At 34.0% G+C, this 20,127-nt stretch overlaps 1 protein-coding gene across 1 annotated transcript in view; it reads right to left on the bottom strand.

Annotated features, from left to right (window-relative positions):
* Nucleotides 1–975: 975 nt before the first annotated feature.
* The window catches only part of LOC140445177 (choline/ethanolamine transporter flvcr2b-like), a 47,119-nt gene continuing 27,967 nt past the window's right edge, over nucleotides 976–20,127 (bottom strand). Inside the window, exons 5-9 of the mRNA XM_072537051.1 lie at nucleotides 18,811–19,022; nucleotides 18,349–18,452; nucleotides 18,186–18,296; nucleotides 12,584–12,741; nucleotides 976–1,231 (exon numbers count right to left, since the gene is read on the bottom strand). Of these exons, the coding sequence (XP_072393152.1) occupies nucleotides 1,086–1,231; nucleotides 12,584–12,741; nucleotides 18,186–18,296; nucleotides 18,349–18,452; nucleotides 18,811–19,022 (731 nt within the window). The 3' untranslated portion in view covers nucleotides 976–1,085. The remainder of the gene's footprint in view (nucleotides 1,232–12,583; nucleotides 12,742–18,185; nucleotides 18,297–18,348; nucleotides 18,453–18,810; nucleotides 19,023–20,127) is intronic.

Raw genomic sequence — 20,127 nt, 5'->3', positions numbered from 1 at the left:
TTTATGTTTAGTTATTTTATTCATGCAAACATGTTTATTTGTTAAATAAAGTTTATTTTAAAGCGAGCAAGACGTTTTAATAAGTATTATTTTCCATCAGGGACCACGTTTCTCATTATGAAAAAATCTAAGAAATTGTATGTGGGGAATATAACTTCTAGGTTGGTCCATTTCTACAATCGTACATAGTTAAATATGCTCCAACGGCCCATCAGCTATTAGAAAAGGTGTTGCCCCTCATGGGACCAACACGGCCTGCTACGGCAAATTATATGTTGGCCCCATATGACCAATGTGGTCTGCTGAGGCAGCATCATTGTTGATCCTATAGGACCGACGTGGCAGTGAACGTGTTAAACAATAAATCATAAAATAAAATATTGGCAATTCAAATATTGTTAAAATATTGTCAAATATTGTTCTAATATCTAACTCATTGTAACCTAACGTAGCTTGTTATACACATTCTGCACTACGTGTGGCCTAACTTTTACAAAAATACTCTGACAAAAATGTATTATAATTTTGCAAAACTTTGGAATGTGTTCATAATTCGTAGAACAATTTTAACATTTGTTTTCAAATACATATTGCAGTCCTCTACAAACAGTTTCTCATGAATGTTGATAAAATAATTAGGAAAGCAGGAATTCAACAGTTTAAAAACTCTCATTAAGTTTCCTATGGGCCATTTGACGATTCACCACACATTATAAAATATTATTCTGTTACTAAAATAAATTAAAAAAATACTTTTGCCATATTAAAAACCTTTTTATATGTCGTTTTTATACAAAGTTTCTAATTGTTGAGCCATCATGCAAACGAAGCCTATACTAAAGATTTTAAACGTTACTAAGACAATACTTATAAATATTATATACGAATAAATTTTAATAAAACAACATCCAGATTAATTAAATATATTTTTACATATTTACAACAACCCACTCTTTTGAAAACGAAAACATCACACCTTCTTGTCGTTTTTAATTAATTAAATATATAATATATTAACCATATTTACAACATATATTAAACATATTATTACTTACAACATTTATATTAACTATATTTACAATACTCTATGCTTTCAAAGCCAACATTTCTTCTTCTTGTCGTTTATTCTTTTCGAACTCGTCTTGCCTTCTTTTGACGTTCGGTATATTTTGCGTGAGTATGGCCCCTATTACCAGACACAGTCCAAGAAACACCAGGGATAACAGTGGTCCTGCAGAAAGTCATAAAATATTTAAAAACGCATACAATTTAAATCAAAATAAAGAGTTCATTTAGATCTGTTCAATTAAGAGTAGAATAAAAACAATTTTATTAACCAAACATTTCATTAGATAGTTTTGCGTTCATGTATATTATTTTAGTTTTCTTTAAATCTAGCAAAAAAAATTGCTTTAATGAAATATTTCTCAAGTGACTACAGGAATTTACATAAAGGTCGGTACACATATACGAGCCAAACGGTATGCATACGGTATGCGAACGCTATATTCGTTAATGTGTACGGCAGAAAAAACCGCTTGCGTACTGTTTCATCGTGACTCGTCGTGAACCAAATTGTTGCGGTTTATTCCACGACTTCAAAGGAAGCTCGTCTTTCAGTTTGGACGGCGCTTACTAGACTCAGCGAACATTTTTATTGTCTCATCAAATCGACATTGTGTGAATGACGTGTTCCTTCCTAGAGAGACGTGAGTAAACAGTAAACTGATTATTGTACATATTTTTATTTTTGTTAAGCAAGCAAAAACAGAAACATAAATCAGTACCCAAATTATAAATAAAATGAATCATTTCGCACAATGTGTGTTCGTTGTTGGTTTGTCGCTTTCCATGGATCGAGATAAGTATGCGATCATTACGATGTAGAATATTTTTCAAGGATCTGTACGCGTACGGTACGTATACCGTTTGGCTCGCATATGTGTACCCACCTGATTCTTGGTATATTACTGTAATACGAGTCTTCCAATAGGGTCGTTTGAACTTTGACGGTTGGTAGCGACCGTACTGCTGAAGCTACATCTATCAAATTATCTGCCGTTTATGCCGTTTATTATTTAGAGTACCCACAACACGTGCAAATGATAAAATTATTTTATCATCAGTTTATTATCAGTTTTATGTATCAGTTTACGCTCGCTATAAACGCCCTATTGAAACGATTATTCACATTTAAGTCCACTGGTATAGTAAACAATTATCTAACTCCCGTACGTCGACCCGTTGATTGAAATATTGGATTATATAATCTTGTTTTATAATCCCCTATAATATTTCAATCAACGGTCGACCAAATATCTGCGAAAACATCATCACTGTCCGTAAGAGTGTGCAGGAGAATCCGAAACAGCCGATTTCACGTCCTCACAACAACTCGCAGACCACAACTTGGCGAATGCATGTAAAAAATTCGACTGGCCCAAAAACTGAAGGTAAACATCCATAGAAAACGATGTGTATTCATTGAATGGACTATGAAGCAATAATATTGGAAGCTGACCCTAAATTTCATCAAAAAATTTTTGGATAAATGGCTCCGTCAACAAACAGAATTGTCGAAATTTACAATGCATTTGATTTGGTGCAGAAAGATATAATGTAAAATATTTTGCCTTCCCCCACTCTTTTTTCAGTATTTTATAAACTTCACCTCTGACCCTTATGCCTATTATTCTTCACCCATCAATACTCCATAAGCAGATTCAGATCGCTTTCTGTGTTGTTAGCCTAGTTTAAGATATAGGTGCCGGAGTTAGGCAACACGGATGACGGGGGTTAGACAGGTCATGTGAAGGTTGCCGAAGCTCGGGCATGGATGGATGTTTTTAGGGTTGAGAATAAACTGAGGTTTATGTGAAGTAAGGACTATTATTTGTAACCCCTCTTCGATAACACGACATGGTGGCAGCTGGTGCTTTGTTTTGTTAACATTAAACAAGCAAAGAGTGATCGAACGTGACAGCAGTGCAAATCTTATGCATAACCTATAAATCAGAGGGGACCTAAAATCCTTAAAATGGATGCACCTATCCAAATAAATAAAGAAGTGTTTGCGAACATTTCGGCTCCAAGCGAATTTGATTTTACACAGCCCCAGACATGGCACCAATGGAAGAAAAGAGTAGAGAGATATATGTCTGTAAGTGGATTTGGACAAAAATCTGACAAGGATAAACTAGACCTTTTGTTGTATTTAATGGGAAATGAAGCAGAAGATATTTTACTTCAAAATCAACCAGGGGAGAATGCATCCTTTCAAGACGTAATGCAGATTTTCGACAATCATTTTATTCCCCGAAGAAATACAATCTTTGAGAGATTTCAATTTAATTCAAGGGTACAAAGGCCAGGAGAACCTGTGGGAAACTTTATTTCAAGTCTACATACTCTTGCAGAGCACTGTAGCTATGGAGCTCTTAAAGATGAGTTAATTCGTGACAGGATTGTTATCGGAATAGCTGATAAAAAGGTGAGCGAAAGAATGCAACTAAATGATGGTTTGACACTAGAGAAGGCAATACAAATAGCACGCCAAGCTGAACTTCAAGATAGTCAAAATAGAATTATGAGACAGGAGCAGTCAGTTAGTGCAGTTAAACAGGACTACAGGGAGCGTAGTGATAAAAGACATCAAGGTAAGAGTTTTGCTAAACAAGAAACAACTCATGAGAAAGTTAAGGAAGGTTACAGATGTGGATACTGTGGCATACCTACATGTAAAAATAGGGAGAAATGTCCAGCCAAGTTCTCTGAATGCAGATCTTGTTCACGTAGAGGTCATTGGAGTGTGATGTGCAGGAAGAAAGCTGTCAGAGCTGTTAAGTGTTCAAGGTCCACCAGTAGCAGTAGTACAGACGACGAAGGAAGGGATTCAGTAAATCAAGTGGTACATACAGATTCCTTTATTGGCCAAGTGTACCTAGACAAGAAGGATCGTTGGTATGTAGACATCTTATTGGATGACAAATTTAAGGTACCTTTTTTTGTGGATACAGGAGCAAATGTTAACTGTTTTCCCTATGAAAAATTACCTCCAGAATATATGGGTAAAATTGTGGCATGTGATGCAATTGGTGCAGCGGACGATCATAAATTAGACACAGTGGGTAAGCTACATATAAAATTTACTTATGACGGTTTTACAAATGATGAAACAATATATTGTATTAGGAAGTTGAGACAACCTATATTAAGCAGAGAGTCAATCATTAGGTTTAATGTTCTAAATTTTTCTAAATGTAAGCTTAAACAGGTAAATCAAATCAGTTGCAATGTTGTTCATTGTAATCAATCTAAGAGTACTAATATGTTTTCAAAATTTAATTTAGAGTCTGTTGCTAAAACATTTCCTGGTATTTTTAGTGATATAGGTGAATTTAAAATAGAAATGTCAATTAGAATTAAGCCAGATGCTAAACCTTATGTACAGAGCGTTCCCAGAACTGTTCCTTTACCTCTGTTACCAAAATTAAGAATTGAAATTGATAGATTGCTAAAATTAGGGATAATTGAACCCATTGAAGATCCTACTTCTTGGGTCAGCCCAATTGTTTGTGTGGACAAGGGAGATTGTGTACGGCTTTGTGGTGACTATACTAAACTTAATGAAAACGTGTTACGGTCACATTTTCCTCTCGGGAAAATATCTCATACACTAGCACAGTTGAAAGGGTCTAAATTCTTCTCAAAATTGGATACCACAAGTGGGTTTTACCAAATAAAATTGAATAAGGAAAGTCAGTTGTTAACAACTTTTATAACACCTTTTGGCAGATTTTTCTTCAAAAGGCTTCCATTTGGTATATCTTGTGCCCCAGAGTATTTTACTATAAGATTTTCAAAAATCTTAACTGGCATTGAAGGCTGTGTTGTCCATATAGATGACATTCTCATTCATGCAAGGACAATAGAGGAACATGACAATATTTTGAACACAGTCCTAACAAAACTTCATAAGGAAGGTATTACACTAAATAAAAACAAATGCTCTATAGCAACAAAAACAGCTAAATACTTGGGTCATATGGTCTCTGAGCAAGGGATATTAATTGATCCAGATAGGGTTAAAGCTATCCGTGATTTTCCTGAACCAAAAAATAAGACTGAGCTGTTAAGATGGCTGGGTATGATTAATTTTGCTGCAAAATACATTCATAATAAATCTGAGATTCTTGAACCATTAACACATTTACTAAAAAAAAATATTAACTTTTTGTGGGGTCCAGCACAAGATAAAGCTTTCAGCACTTTAAAACAAAAGTTAGAGAGCCCTCCAAATCTAGCGTTTTTTGATGCTAATAAAACCATAATTGTTAGTGCAGACTCAAGTTGTTTTGGTATAGGTGCATGTCTATTTCAAGAAAATGTAGATCATACTCGGGAAATAGTGGCTTTTACATCTAGGCTTCTGAACTCAGCTGAAACACGATATGCTCAGATTGAGAAAGAAGCTCTTGCACTTACCTGGGCAGCAGAATATTTTTACGATTTTATTTCAGGAGTTCCTAACCTAATTTTTGAAACAGACCATAAACCTTTACTACAAATTCTGCAAACTAAAAATTTAGATGAGTTAACGCCACGTTTGCAAAGATTTCGAATGCGCTTAATGCGATACAAGTATACTGTAATCTACACGCCGGGAAAAAATTTAATTGTAGCAGATACTTTAAGTCGGGCCCCCTTACAAACAGATACGTTAGCTAATAAAGAACTAACTGCAGACACTGCAGCATATGTGCAGTCAATTATTCATAATTTACCAATTAAAGATTATTTTTTGAATTTAATAAAAACAGAACAAGAAAATGAATATATTTGTAAAAAACTAAAAGAATATTCTTTGTCTTCTTGGCCTGAAAGATCTAAATTGCCATTTGAATTGTTGCCATACTATCAATATAGATATGAAATTTCCTACTCAGAACAATTACTTTTAAAAGGGTCTCGCATAATCATTCCTAAGAGTCTTCAACTCAAGGTGTTGGAATTTATTCATACAGGCCACATGGGAATTGTAAAATGTCGAGATCGTGCCAAACAGAGCGTTTGGTGGCTGGGTTTGTCATCCCAGATTAATAACCTAGTCACACATTGTCCCCAATGTGTTGAACACAGAGTAAATCATAGAGAAACATTTCATAAAGACAATACTGTACAAAGGCCGTGGCAAAAACTGGGGGTTGATTTGTTTAAATGTTATGATAAGTGGTACTTGATTGCCACTGACTACTTTTCACATTGGTTTGAAATTTTTACTTTAACCAATATGACAGAAGATGCCATTATTCCTAAACTTAAAGATATTTTCTCTCGTTATGGTATCCCAGAGGAAGTTAGATCCGACTGTGGTACTCAATTTTCATCAAAATTTATAAAGTTTTCAAAAGAATATAATTTTGTTCATAAGACGAGCAGTCCACACTGGCCACAGAGCAACGGTGGAGTGGAACGCACTGTACAAATTGCAAAAAGATTAATTCAGAAAAATAAAAAAGAGGACCTAAGTTTGGCATTGTTAGCATACAGATGTACACCCCTCGAATGTGGTGTTTCACCTTCTGAATTATTAATGAATAGAAAATTAAGATCTAACTTGCCCCAGCTTCCAAGCTTATTAAACTTTTCAAAAGAACTAAACACTGAAAATAAAAAGAACGAAATAAAGGATAAACAAGTGAAAAACTACAATAAGCGACACAATGCCAAGGATTTAGATCCTCTTAAGGTTGGTGATTCTGTGTGGGTGGTTGATATCAGGAAATATGGGTAAGTTGTTGCGATCGGTCAGGAACCCAGGTCCTATATAATTGAAACTGAAACTGGGAAATTTAGAAGAAATAGATGGCATTTGATTCATGCACCCTACTGTTTCCCTGTATTGAGCACCCAACCAGAATCCTCAAATGATTATGTTCCGCCAATTTCTAGTAACACAAAGCTAATGCCTGGCTCTAATCAAAGCAATGGTGACATACAGGGTAAAATTATGGAGGAAAGTAGTAGGGGCGAACCCAGTGTATTTCCGGACAAAATCGAACAAAGTGGAAATCATGTTTTACCTCCATCGGGTCAGGATAAAAGTGATAGTGACACTGATAGTGTATCGGACTTTGAGTGCGTAAAGCCTAGCAGGCCAAAAAGACTTGTGAAGAAACCGGTTCATTTAAGAGATTATGTTTGTAGTAGTTTAAGTTAGTTTAGGCATAAGATCATCAGTGACACAGGGATCTTTTATAAAAAAAAAGGGAGATGTGTTGTTAGCCTAGTTTAAGATATAGGTGCCGGAGTTAGGCAACACGGATGACGGGGGTTAGACAGGTCATGTGAAGGTTGCCGAAGCTCGGGCATGGATGGATGTTTTTAGGGTTGAGAATAAACTGAGGTTTATGTGAAGTAAGGACTATTATTTGTAACCCCTCTTCGATAACACGACACTTTCTCCTTTGCACACTGCTCATAACCACGCAATAAGGTTAAAGCCCTTACTTATATAATATATCCTTTTCACTCACACACCTAGATAATTCCATGGTCCGTCCAAAGCCAAGCCAGATAGCAGAATCTATATTTATTATATACCATACTACAGTAACGTCCACACCACTTTCAATATAACTGCTTTAACTAAAATCATCCCCCTCCTATTTACTTTTATAGTATACTTCCTTTTTCCTTGCCTACACATGCTTTTCTTAGGTTATGTTTTCGGACCTCTGGAGATCTGTCTCTTATTCAGTTATTTTTTGTTTTACAATAACAATATAACATCACAAATTGTCATTTTAGCCAAGCCTGCAGCCATCAATTTTGTTGGTTTTTCATATTTTTCATAACATACATTACTATTTAATCAACTCTCTCCATTCATCTAACATTTATAAACTTTCTCATGTACCAAATGTTGATTTTAAGATGTAGGGCCTTATTTTTACTTACGTTCACTAAAAAACCTCTCATCCTATAACCATATAGCCATCAGTCATAATTTTAGCTAAATAGGGCCATGTTTCATTCTTTATTTATATTGGTTCTATCATATTTTATAGTATCACCATAGGTCACATTAAACCATATTCCTATAACTGCAACCTCAAACAATACAGTATACAACTCTAATCAGTAATCAGTCCACCCTGACCTTTAATTAAAAATAATTTTTCCAAAATTCATCTACAACAAAATCATAATTCGTTTTCACACCTAAGTAATATAACTAGTCAGCAGCATTTATCTTAACTCAGATATTCGTTCATAATTATACCAGTAGTATATTACACCGATTGTTCTCTTTACTTTCTATATCTAATAAACTCTTACATACATCAATTAACATTTCAATCTGTAATAATAAAGAATCCAACATCTTTCACAATATCTGCTTTCCATATATTTCAGGCACCAAATGTTAATAAAAACATATACTTAGGGCTTATTTAAAAATTTTTAGCTCTCCATCATCGAATCAAATACTTGTATAGATGGTTGCCTACCTACTATCATAACTTTTATCAATCTTGAATTCACCCAAATAATACCTATTTTACATTTCTTCCAACAACAATATTGATGGTTGCTACTGTTATGATTAATCGAATTTTAACATATTTAATTATACATAATGTTGGCTACAGTCTTATTTAGACACATACCTCGGGATACAATGACTGCTTTGTTCAGACTTCCGTCCTAATATGTCATTTTCAAGTCCCCACAGACACTTCGTCTAAGTCTAAGGACTAGCAACCCCCGTGGAGTCCTACGTTACCATGTGACCAATTTTGTTTATCACTTAAACATACCAGTTTTATAACACCAAAGATGTAATTTAAAGTTAATTTTACTACATTTAAAGGGTTTTTGCATATTTAGTGGCTTTAAACATGTAAATCCAATAAGTATTAAACCACATTTTTGTAATAGCATTGGGCAAAATTTTAACTTTCACGTTTGCTTTTATTGAAGTGGTAATACTTATTTTATGGTTAGCACTGATGATGGAATATTTATTTCAAAAACCTTCTGTGATGTAGCCCGATAGGGCTTTTATATTATTATACCTAATTTTTTTAAATAAAAATTTTAGTCTTTGGATACTTTAAAATTTTATTAAAAGAAAATTATTAAAAATTAAATTAATAAAATTAAACACATGTTTAAAATGGTAAGTGCTGTGAATATGATTTAGGCTAATCTTTTACAAGCTGATGTTGCACGTCATTTTGACGTGTCTCGGAGCGTGATTTCGCGATTGTGGCGTCGATATGAACAATTTGGTAATGTCGTTGAGAGATATGTGAGTCGTCCACGTGAAACTACTCCTCGACATGATCGGTATGTGGTAGGATTAGCTCGTCGAAATGTACATATAACTGCACGTGAACTCGATGGACCTTAGAAAATATCTACAATATTACCGTATATGACCAAAATTTGAAAAATAGATTTCATGAAACTAACCTGCATGCCGGACGTCCATTGAAAATGGAAATAGAAATCGTGGACTCAGAGTAAATTGAGCACAAGAACATGTGCAGTGGAGCTTACAAGAATGGAGTTCTATGTTATTCAAAGATAAAGCTAGATTTTGCCTTTGTCTTGATAGTGGGAGTGAGAGAGTAGAAGACCAGGTCGATCAGATAGAGTTAAGTATGTACAGGGTGTGCGTCCATATAGTGGTCTACAAGTTATGATGTGAGTTAGAATAATTTTTCGTCATCGAACTATTCCTGTTTTTGTAGAAGGCACTTTGAATCAATCTCAATATATTGATCGTATCTTAGAATCTGTTGTCCTTCCATTTTCCACTGCTGAAGGTCCTAATTTGCATTACGTGCACGAAAATGCAAGGCCACATTACAGTAACAGTAGGAGATTGGTTTCATAATGAGGATATTACACTTTTACCGTCCCCAGGACAATCCTTAGATCTTAATCCCAACGATCATTGTATGGGATATGCTTCAGAAAAGCATTGCTTCTCATCTGCACAATATCTATAATGATATCTATATGTCTTCTAGATATTAAACAGGAATGGATCCTTTTGCCTCAAAACGAAATTGATAATTTATATTTAAGCATGCCAAGAAGCTGTTAAACTTTAATGCTGCTGAAGAAAACAGATTATTAAACACATATTTTGTTAGGCTTTTATGTTTTATATTGACTTTTTTATTAAAAATTTTCATTAAATTAGTATACTTTTTAACTTTTCTTTTGTTATTTCATCATAAAGAAATCATGGTACACTAAAATTGATTTAAAAGCCAATCAAAATTAATGTATATATGAGAAAAAAACTTTGCGTTCCTTAGACATTTTTGATGTATATATGTACTACAGTTGCATTGCAATCATAGAACACTGTGCATAGCTAAACAAACCAATATGTATGTATTCTGGTATAAATATGTCAATGCTGTGTATTTTCATTCAAATTAATTCTTTGGAGTAATTGACTGGGCAATAAAAAGAAGAACAAGTGAAGCGAAATAAACTGAAACACTTTTTTTTCCTAAACTCGAAACCGATAAATGCTTTTTCACCAGCACAGGTAACGCACGCAATTGAAGATTAATAAACTGGCTTTAGCTATAGTATCTAATGGACTACAAATAAACTTTTCATTGTTCTCGTTCAATTCCTTCGGATCATGACTTACCGTCGCGTATTATTTTTTCTCTCCATATTCGTTACAACCTATTATTTCTTTTGTTATTGTTTTATTGTCATACATTTTATGTCGTTTTCCATGGCACACCACAATCTTGTTCTAGTTCTTCTTTAACTTCTTCCTTAGATTGGGTTCTATCCCGTTCTTTTTTTATTCATCACAGTTCTATCCATGATAACTAACTATTTAAGTGTTTTTTATATTTATTTTTGTCTTTTTGCTAGGTTTATCTTACTCGACATTTCATTTTTCTAAAGGCTTAGTTTTCCTCTACAATTATTCTTCATTGATTTTTTTCCAGTTGTTTCCATTGTCAGTCCTAGTTAGTTGAATGTCCTTACTTTTCCAAATTTGAAGTTGTCAGTCGTCAGATGTCTCTTTGTTTTCTTGTTTTTTGCTCACTTTCACATATTTTATCTTCTTTTTGTTGATTTATAATCCATATTTCTTCGTTTTAACCTTCAGTCCGTTTTGTCATTTCTTTCGTGGTCGGACAACTTATTTCTTCTCCCTCTTCCTCCTTATCTTCCTCCCGTCTTACTCTGCTTCGCTTTCTTCGCCTTGCTTTATCCATCGACGTTTTATATCAGGTTCTATTTTTTATTATTTTTTCCCAGTCTTCACCTTTATGCTTCTTCTATTTCCTGCTGTTTTCATATATTTCTCTTTCTTTTTTAAATTGCTTCCGCTTTGTTTGCTATTGCTATTTTGCTGTCTTTCTTTCGTCATTATCTTGCTTTTTGGCTTCCTCATATTCTTGATTTTGCTATAATTTTATGAGCTGCAGGTAATATTGGGATTTTTTTTAGTTTTCCCTGATAGTGTTTTTTGTGTCTTCTATATTCATTCATTCTTCCTGTTTATATTTTCCTAACCTCTCGGTTTTTAAAGCTTTTAGATTCCACCGGTGCGGCGCGGCGTGGCGTTTGCTTTGCCCTCTATTTTATGATTTTGCTCTTGTCTTATTCTTTATTATTGTGTCATCGTCTTGTTATACTTCATTTGAAATATTCAAATAAAACAATTAAGAAAAAAATGCTCAGACGAAACAGTACAGAAAATAATAATGTAACGTTCAACAGCTTAATAAATAAAGGATTTTTGTTACCTGAAGAACATGGTATACAGTTCAGGAGATATAGGAAAAAAAGGAAAGAAAAACGGGCTAATAAAAAAATTCAATAGCCTAAACACGGTATAAAAGTCGAAGGAAGTAAACAATAGCAGAAAGCTAAAAATATTTCTTTCAAATATCAAAACAGTCTTTCTGTATAGGGAAATTTGGAATACAGACAAGTTATTTGTTAAGACAGTCTAGATTTTCGTTGACGAATGCTTGAGAATTAAATGAAACATTTTCTGGCCAAATAAAAATAGTACCATAGACCTGTTGATGCTTACAAAGGAAGAATCTACAGAAAGACTCCTACCGGGAATAACATATTAAGAAAAAATGGAAATTGTAGGCCACATCCTCAGGAAACTAAAAAAGATCATATCGAGACAAACACTGAAATGTAACATGCATTAGAAGGGATGAGTGTAGAGACCGCTTAACCTATGGAAAAGAAGTACACGCTCAGAAAGATAGAGAGAACAAAATATAGAGATAGGTCCAACGATGAAAGAGTGGACGTAAAGAAAGTCATTGTAGGCATTCCATTGTAACGTCTGTAACAAGCTATGTTTAAGTAGCATACAGAAAAATCATCAATGAAAATTCTTATAAAAGTTTATAATAACCTAAAAACCCACCACCAATGTATAGTGAAGACTGGGAATTTAGTATAGTACAGATAATTTATTATATGTTCGAAAAATGTATTGGTTGACCTACCTATGTTTATAACTATATATTTGAACACACAATTTCGTTAAAATACTTACCTATCTGATGATTTAGTTTTCCTAGAGCTAGTGTTACTATTACGCCCATAGATTGAGTCACTGCATTCATAAGACCAGTGGTTGTACTTTCATCTGACGGAAAAGTTAGTTCTACCGCTAGTTCAAAGCCTATAGGCATGTAACAGTTGAAGAAAAATCTTAAACAAACGAAAGTTACGATTATAGTAATATGAAAGTTTCAATTGTTTTTGTAGAGCGTTTTCAATGTATTTCCAAGCATGTCAATAATACTGATCGAATTAATAATACAGGGAAATTGTAATCATTTGTATTTCGCTCTCTCTTGTACATTATATATTTGGTGAGATGAATAAGCCAGTAAGGCAGTCGATGCCTTGTTATAGTTAGTAACTATCGTGAAGCGAATCAAACGTGTTTTGGTGTAAAATATATGGACAACAATATGGACTTTGCCGAAATCCTTATTAAAATAATAAAAATAATTATAAACAGATTAATATGCAGATTGTATATACAGGATGTCCCCGAAAATGTTGCGTTTCTTTAAGGGATATATATATATATATATATATATATATATATATATATATATATATGTATATATATATATATATATATATATATATATATATATATATATATATATATATATATATATAATACACAATTTGAAACAAAAAAGTCCTCTAACACTTTTTTCTAAACTTAACGGTTTCCAAAAAAAATTACATTGTTTTCCATATACGGAAATTTTTATTTTGAATCAGAAACAAACATTTTGTTAGAATATTTATTTAAATTTTAAAGAAAAAAAAAACTGAAACTCTGCATAGGGCCCTAAGTTCACAAAAAAACATAATTTCTTAACAAAAAATGAACAATAAAACAATTTACAAGCTTTTTTTTAAATCTGGAAAGAAATATCGGTTATCTCTAAGTTCCAATGGCTCTGTGAAATCAATATTACCCAAGTGCTAGGATTTTCTTACGGCGACTTCGGGCCATTGCCATAAACTTCTTTCACCCAGTACCATTACTTGCACCCAACTGTAACAATTATTACTTCCTCTTCCATTGAATTTTCCTGGAAATCTGTCCAAGTAGTCAGATACAATTACAAAGTCTCCAACTCAAATGGAAAACTCTTGTAGATCTGCATTATTCCTATAGCTCTCATTAGATGCAGAATTAGACGTAGTATCTGCAGTGTTTCCAAAATCTTGTATTTTATTGAAACATTTTGTTTTTTTTACCATCTTAGGTTTACACAATTCACTAGAGCCAGCTGCAGCAATGGTCGCTTGTTCAGAGATTTCTTGATCTAGGCTACTGCCAAGTACAACTTCGTTATTAACGTCTCCGAGGACCTCATTTTGTAGATTTTCTTTCTCTGTTTCGCAAATCTGATTATTGGCTTGATTGCTCGCCTGTTCAGTTTTCTTTCCAATGTTACGTTTTGCTGCCATTAAAGTTTTTGTTTTTGATTTTTTTGTAGTGCCATTTTCTTTTACTGGCTTTTTCTGACCCGCTTTTTTTTGCAGCTGCAGCATCTTGTTGGCTTTTAACATCTTCAGCACAGATACTTTTTCCTGCTGCAATTTCTATTTTTCTTTTTCTTTTAACAACTCCATCAGCTGTGGACTGTAATTCCCTTTTTTCTGCAATAAAATTTAAAAAAGCGTCATTTTCTCTGGAAGGTACTTGCGCAGAATCTTTTTTATAGTTTGGAATTCTAGTTAGTACTTCCTCTGCGTTTAGGGGAAAAATGCCACATTTTCTAAAGCCACTTTCCAAATTTTTTCCGCCATTAATACTAATTATTTCAATCAGTTTTTTCAAAAGGGTGGGAAATGTGCTTTTTGGGATTCAGTTGGTGTTAACATTCAGTGTCTTGTATTCTACCAAAATATTTCTTCAAGCTATTTCTGTGTTAGGTGCGTAGAATTGTCATGAAGACACACGAATTTAATGTTTTCTGCTTCAAATAACTGTAAAACTTTTAATGATATATGGAACGATAAATTGTCACCAATTAGCACTTTAATGCCAGGAATGTGTTTCAATGTTGGCAATAAAAGAGAAGTGAACCAGTCTTCGAAACAAGCTGTATCGAACTATCCGCTTTTCGATCTATTGTACCGTGCCCCATTTAGGCCATTTTCTACCCAAGTCGATCACAGTTTATTGGATTTATATACGACGTATGGAGCTAGCATTTCTCCAGCCGCATTTCCACAAAACATTATTGATGTTGCCGATTTACTAAAATTCATCATTCTTTCAGGACATTTAGTCCCACGTTTTGTTAAAATTTTCTTTTTCCTGGGGTCGTCACTTAAATTTGTTTCATCGTAGTACCAAATGTTGTTAGCTGGGACATCGACGAGTTCATTCTGCAATTTGTTAAAGTAGTCTCTTATAGTGGTTTCACTTATTTCTGCTCTCGATCGTTTGATGTTGCTTGCAAAACATTGAGTTAACAACGGATTTCGTTTAAGGTCTTTTAGGTTTCGCTCATTTAACCAGTCTTTTCCTGCCAAGTTATTTTTAAATTGCTTAATAATTCGACCGATCTAAATAATTTTTCACTAAATTCGTAAATCTGTCTGATACAATGGAAATCCGTATAAAGATAAGCTATAAATATGAGACGTAAAAGTACATATATCTGGGTCATGAAATCAGAATAGGCAAGGACAACCAGACCTGCAAATTTCAACGACGAATAACACTTGCTTGGGCGGCGTATGGTTCACTAAGAGACATCTTTAAGAGCAACATCCCGATAGCTATGAAACGGAAGACATTTGACCAATGCGTTCTTCCTATTATGACATACGGAGTAGAAGCTCTCACGCTCACAAAAACAACAGCACTAAAAATGCAAGTGACACAAAGGCGCATGGAATGATCAATTCTCGACGTGACAAAAAAAGATAAAATAAGGAATCAAGACTTAAGGAAAAGAACAGGTATCAGTGATGTCGTCGAACGTATAGCCAAGCTGAAATGAAATTGGGCAGGTCACATAGCGAGACTGAAAGACACAAGATGGACCAGAAAACTAGTTGACTGGCGCCCAAGAGAAGACAAACGCAGCAGAGAACGACCACCAACACGCTGGATGGACGACATTAGACGAATATTCAAGATATGGCAACAAGAAGCACAGAACAGTGAAGAGTGGCGAAAAATGGGAGGGACCTATGTCCAGCAGTGGACAGAAGGGGTTGCATGATGATGATGATGATGATCATAAACTAACGATTTCAGATGTCCCCAAAAATAAAAATCCAGTACATTGCACTCGAGACTTCGTGGTGCCCACAGAATGGGTCCATTCCTACCAATCCAACGACGAGGATATTAAGAAGATTTTTAATAGCTTAGGTAAAATGTGCAAGGGCTCCATCGTAAAGAAACGCAATTCACGGCGTGTTTGCAAAGACACGTCTTCACAGAAGTATGTACCAGCAAAACATTTTGTAAGAAATTATAATAGGCCTCTCCATTTAGTGTTCTTGGTAATTCATACGATCGTATCAAACGATTGTTAATTATTCCAGCCCTTTAATTTATGCTAAATTTTCGTTGAAGATTTGTCCTACTTATTAAATAATGGTTCTCGTAACCTCATATGTGGCAATGATAAAAAATCATACACACTGTTTCTCGTGAAACATGCTTCTTCCGCACATAACACTTTAGATGGACTCAGGTTCTCTGACGAGTGTATCTTGAAACTACCTACAAAGTGTTAATTTTAGAGGAAGCTTACCTTATTTTAGATCTTGTACTCTTTGATAGTGGTATGTATGTAGAAGTTGTTCCCTAAATCTTCTATGAACAACGTTTTTTGACACTCCAATATCCATAAATTCCCTACATACATTTGGACAGCTAAATTACTGTTACACTGCGCTTCTTCATAAATAATCAACATATCATGGTACTCACGAATCGAAAACATTTTCGCGGTAACACTAAACATCATTGTTCTAATATATCTGTTTACTAAAGTCGTAACTGTCTATGTTTAGATTTTCGTACTGCACGTAGTTGACAGATTTCTTTTTGCATATTAAAATGTTTTTTCGTTTTTTTGGCAAATAGTTGAATTTAGAAAAAAATGTTATAAGCCTTTTTTGCTCTACATGGTGCCTTCTACCTATACCTTTAATCATCATCATCATCATCATCATCATCATCATCAATGGCGCTACAACTCTTCGTGAGTCTTTGCCGCGTTTACTATTGCCTTCCATGTTTGTCGATCCTGTGCCAGTAATTCCCATTGTCGCACTCCTATTTTCTCTAGATCTTCTTTGACTGCATCTTTCCACCTTTTTCTAGGCCGCCCTACAGACCTTTTTCCTCTGGCATTTCCCAGAACACATTGTTTATAAGGCGATTGTCGTTACTGCGTATCACATGTCCAGCCCATCTGAGTCTATTGGCCTTTATATATCTGACTAGATTTTCTTTTTCGAATAGAGACTCTAGCTCGTTATTGTATCTGCCCCTCCATTCGTTTGACACGCTGTCTCTGCAAGGGCCATATATCATTCGAAGAATTTTACGTTCCCACACCAGCAATTTATTTATTTCTCTTTTTGTTAGCGTCCATGTTTCGCTTCCATACGCGACTGCTGGTCGTATTATGATCTTATATATCCGGATTTTTGTACCTCGTGAAAGAAGTTTTGACTTCATTAGATGTTGCATTGCAAAGAAAGATCTGTTTCCTGTCATTATTCTCGTTTCAACTTCTCGTTCTAATTTGTTATTATTTGTGATTGTTGCTCCTAGATATTTAAATTCTTTAACCACTTCGAAGTTGTGATCATTTATAGTAATGTTTTGCCTTATTCGCCGTCGTTCTTGTTTTGAGACGACCATGTATTTTGTTTTGTCTTAATTTATTTTTAGACCGATGTTTATTGCAGCTTCTTCAAAGCTCGACAAAATATCCTTAATTTCTAATGTTGATTGCGCTACTGCGTCTACGTCATCGGCAAAGGCGAGTATGAGTTTTGCTCCCCGAGCAGTTATGTCTGGTTTGATTTTTGGATATATTTTTCGCATGACATATTCTAAGACCAGGTTAAACAACAATGGGGACAACGGATCTCTCTGTCTCAGTCCAGAATTTACGCAGAAAGCATTTGATATTTCTCCCCCAATTCTAACTTGTGCAAAAGAGTTACTTACACACATTTGTGTTACCGCAGCTAGTTTCTTGGGTACGCCGAGCTCGATCATTGCCTTCCATAATGTTGCACGATTAATTGAATCATAAGCCTGTTTGAAGTCTATAAAAATCTGATGCACGTCTTGATTATATTCCCAATACTTTTCAAGCATTTGTCTTATTGTAAATATTTGATCAATTGTCGATCTGCCAGGCCTGAAACCACACTGGTAGTCACCAACTATTTCTTCGGCGTATGGTACTAATCTTTTTAATACCTTTAAGGAACGCACTAATTTCGGAAATACCCTGTATAGTACGGGTTTTGCATATTTCTAAAAAAATTAACATACACTGCTAAGGTCTTCAAATGAATAAACGAATAAAAGTTCTTCATTCTGCAATTATTTCATTTGTAATAAAACTTACCCAGCAAAAATACAAGTAGCGTAAGTCAACGGCAGGCTTCGCATTCTAAGAGCCCCAGCCATCGCCAACATTCCTACGGCCGCCATGCAATACACGAACAGGGTGGTTTCTCTGAAACGTGGCAAACAAGTATCAAAAGATATTTATCTAATTCTATAATTACTTGTAACGGTGTGTCTTGTCCAGGAATATTCCCAAGAGGATCGATCCGATCATACCGAATACGACCGCCAACAGACCCATTCTACCAGCGTCTTCTTCGCCATGCTGCAACAAAGATTTCGTTGAAACTTTACTATGGAAAAATTGTACAGTATTTTATTTTTAAATTTAATTATTGAAGTGTTTATCGTTAATCAATTTATACTTTTTTAAAACAGGCTTTCTTTTTCATATCATTAACATCTTTATAACAATGCGGTAGAAATATTATACTATTAAGTTAAAAAATTAATTTACAAATTATGTATTTCATTTTATTTTTACTTCATATGTTAATTTAGCCAACGTGTAAATAGAAATGAAACGTCGAACAGCAAATCATATAATTGTTGTTTAGCTTCTACTCAAAAGAAATTTTTGCAACGACACTTTATGGTTCGTTTTAATTTTTAATAATACTTACAGGAAAAAAGTGCACAACTATCTGGTTTAAGAAAGTTCCGAAGCCGGCATAGACTCCTACATTTATTCCGTATGCCGCCAGATGCAAAACAAAACCGTAATGCTTCAAACTATTTGTAAATTTATCCCAGAACGCTCTGAATGAAGTTTTTCTAAGTTTTCTTTCGTCGAATTGGGCTATGCTTGGTGGTAGAGGTGGCTGGGCAGGAAAATCTAAAGAAAATAGGAATAAACTCAATTCTTGCTCAATTCTCAATTTATCAAGTAGGTAATTACTATTTTAATGGGAATAAGCCACAAATGAAGTTTAAAATAAGATAAGTTTATAGACGTTTCAATTTCCATTTCGGAAATCGTTCTCAAAATACAAACATTAATAAATTAAACAAATTTTGTTTTTTGTTACTCGGTGAAAAATTCTTCTAATAATTTTATTTTATCTGATTCATTTAGGTATATTGACAATTCAGACATATATTATATATTTTAAAGTAGACATTTTTAAAATGATATTGCCAATATTGCTGAGTTGCGTTCATGGGACGACTTTATTGTAAGATAGTTCATTCGATTACATGAAATCAATTTTAACTTCAGAATATTTATCAGAAACAGTCATAGCATATGATTCGTCTTTAAAAAGACAACCACATGCCATGATAACAGTGAAATTCTCCTGTTAGTGATTCCATAGTAGATCACGAGGAAAAAAACGGGGAAAAACCTCATAATACTATCTCGAAATGGTAAGTATTTGGTCTTACATTTAGTTTACTCTCAATAAACACCAAATTCTGATTTTATGTTACTGACTTACTAATAGTGGTATTTTCCGTTTATTAACTTCGTCTTTTAATACGGGTATCCAGATCCTACTGCATTTTGCCGAGGAATTTGCGACACAATTGGTCTCATCTAGTATAATTAGAGCCGCTTCTTTGATTTTTGTCTTTTTACCATCTGTTTCTTTTAGAACTATAATATAAGATTGATGTTCACTTATTCTAACATTTAATGGCCTTGATGTTTCACCTAAATAAAACTGATCACATTTACAAAGTGTTTTATAAATACAATTCTTTGTTCATTGTTAGGTTTAGTTTTAGATAAAATAAATTTAGATCTCAATATGTTTGTTGTTTTGAATTTTGTTGAAATGTTAAATTTATTTCCTATCTTTTTAAGTTTTTCTGATAATCCTTTTATGTATGGTATTTTTATTTTCCTCGAATTATTCCTTGTGTATGTTATTCTGTTCTATTCGGTCGATTGTTGAAAATTCCGTATTTAAAAAACGATAAAGGATATTCATTTTTTA

This window comes from Diabrotica undecimpunctata, chromosome 7 (genome assembly GCF_040954645.1).
Source record: "Diabrotica undecimpunctata isolate CICGRU chromosome 7, icDiaUnde3, whole genome shotgun sequence".
In the NCBI taxonomy this organism is placed as follows: domain Eukaryota; kingdom Metazoa; phylum Arthropoda; class Insecta; order Coleoptera; family Chrysomelidae; genus Diabrotica; species Diabrotica undecimpunctata.
The sequence above is the reverse complement of the archived record's forward strand: the minus strand, read 5'-3'. Positions and strand labels throughout refer to the sequence as shown.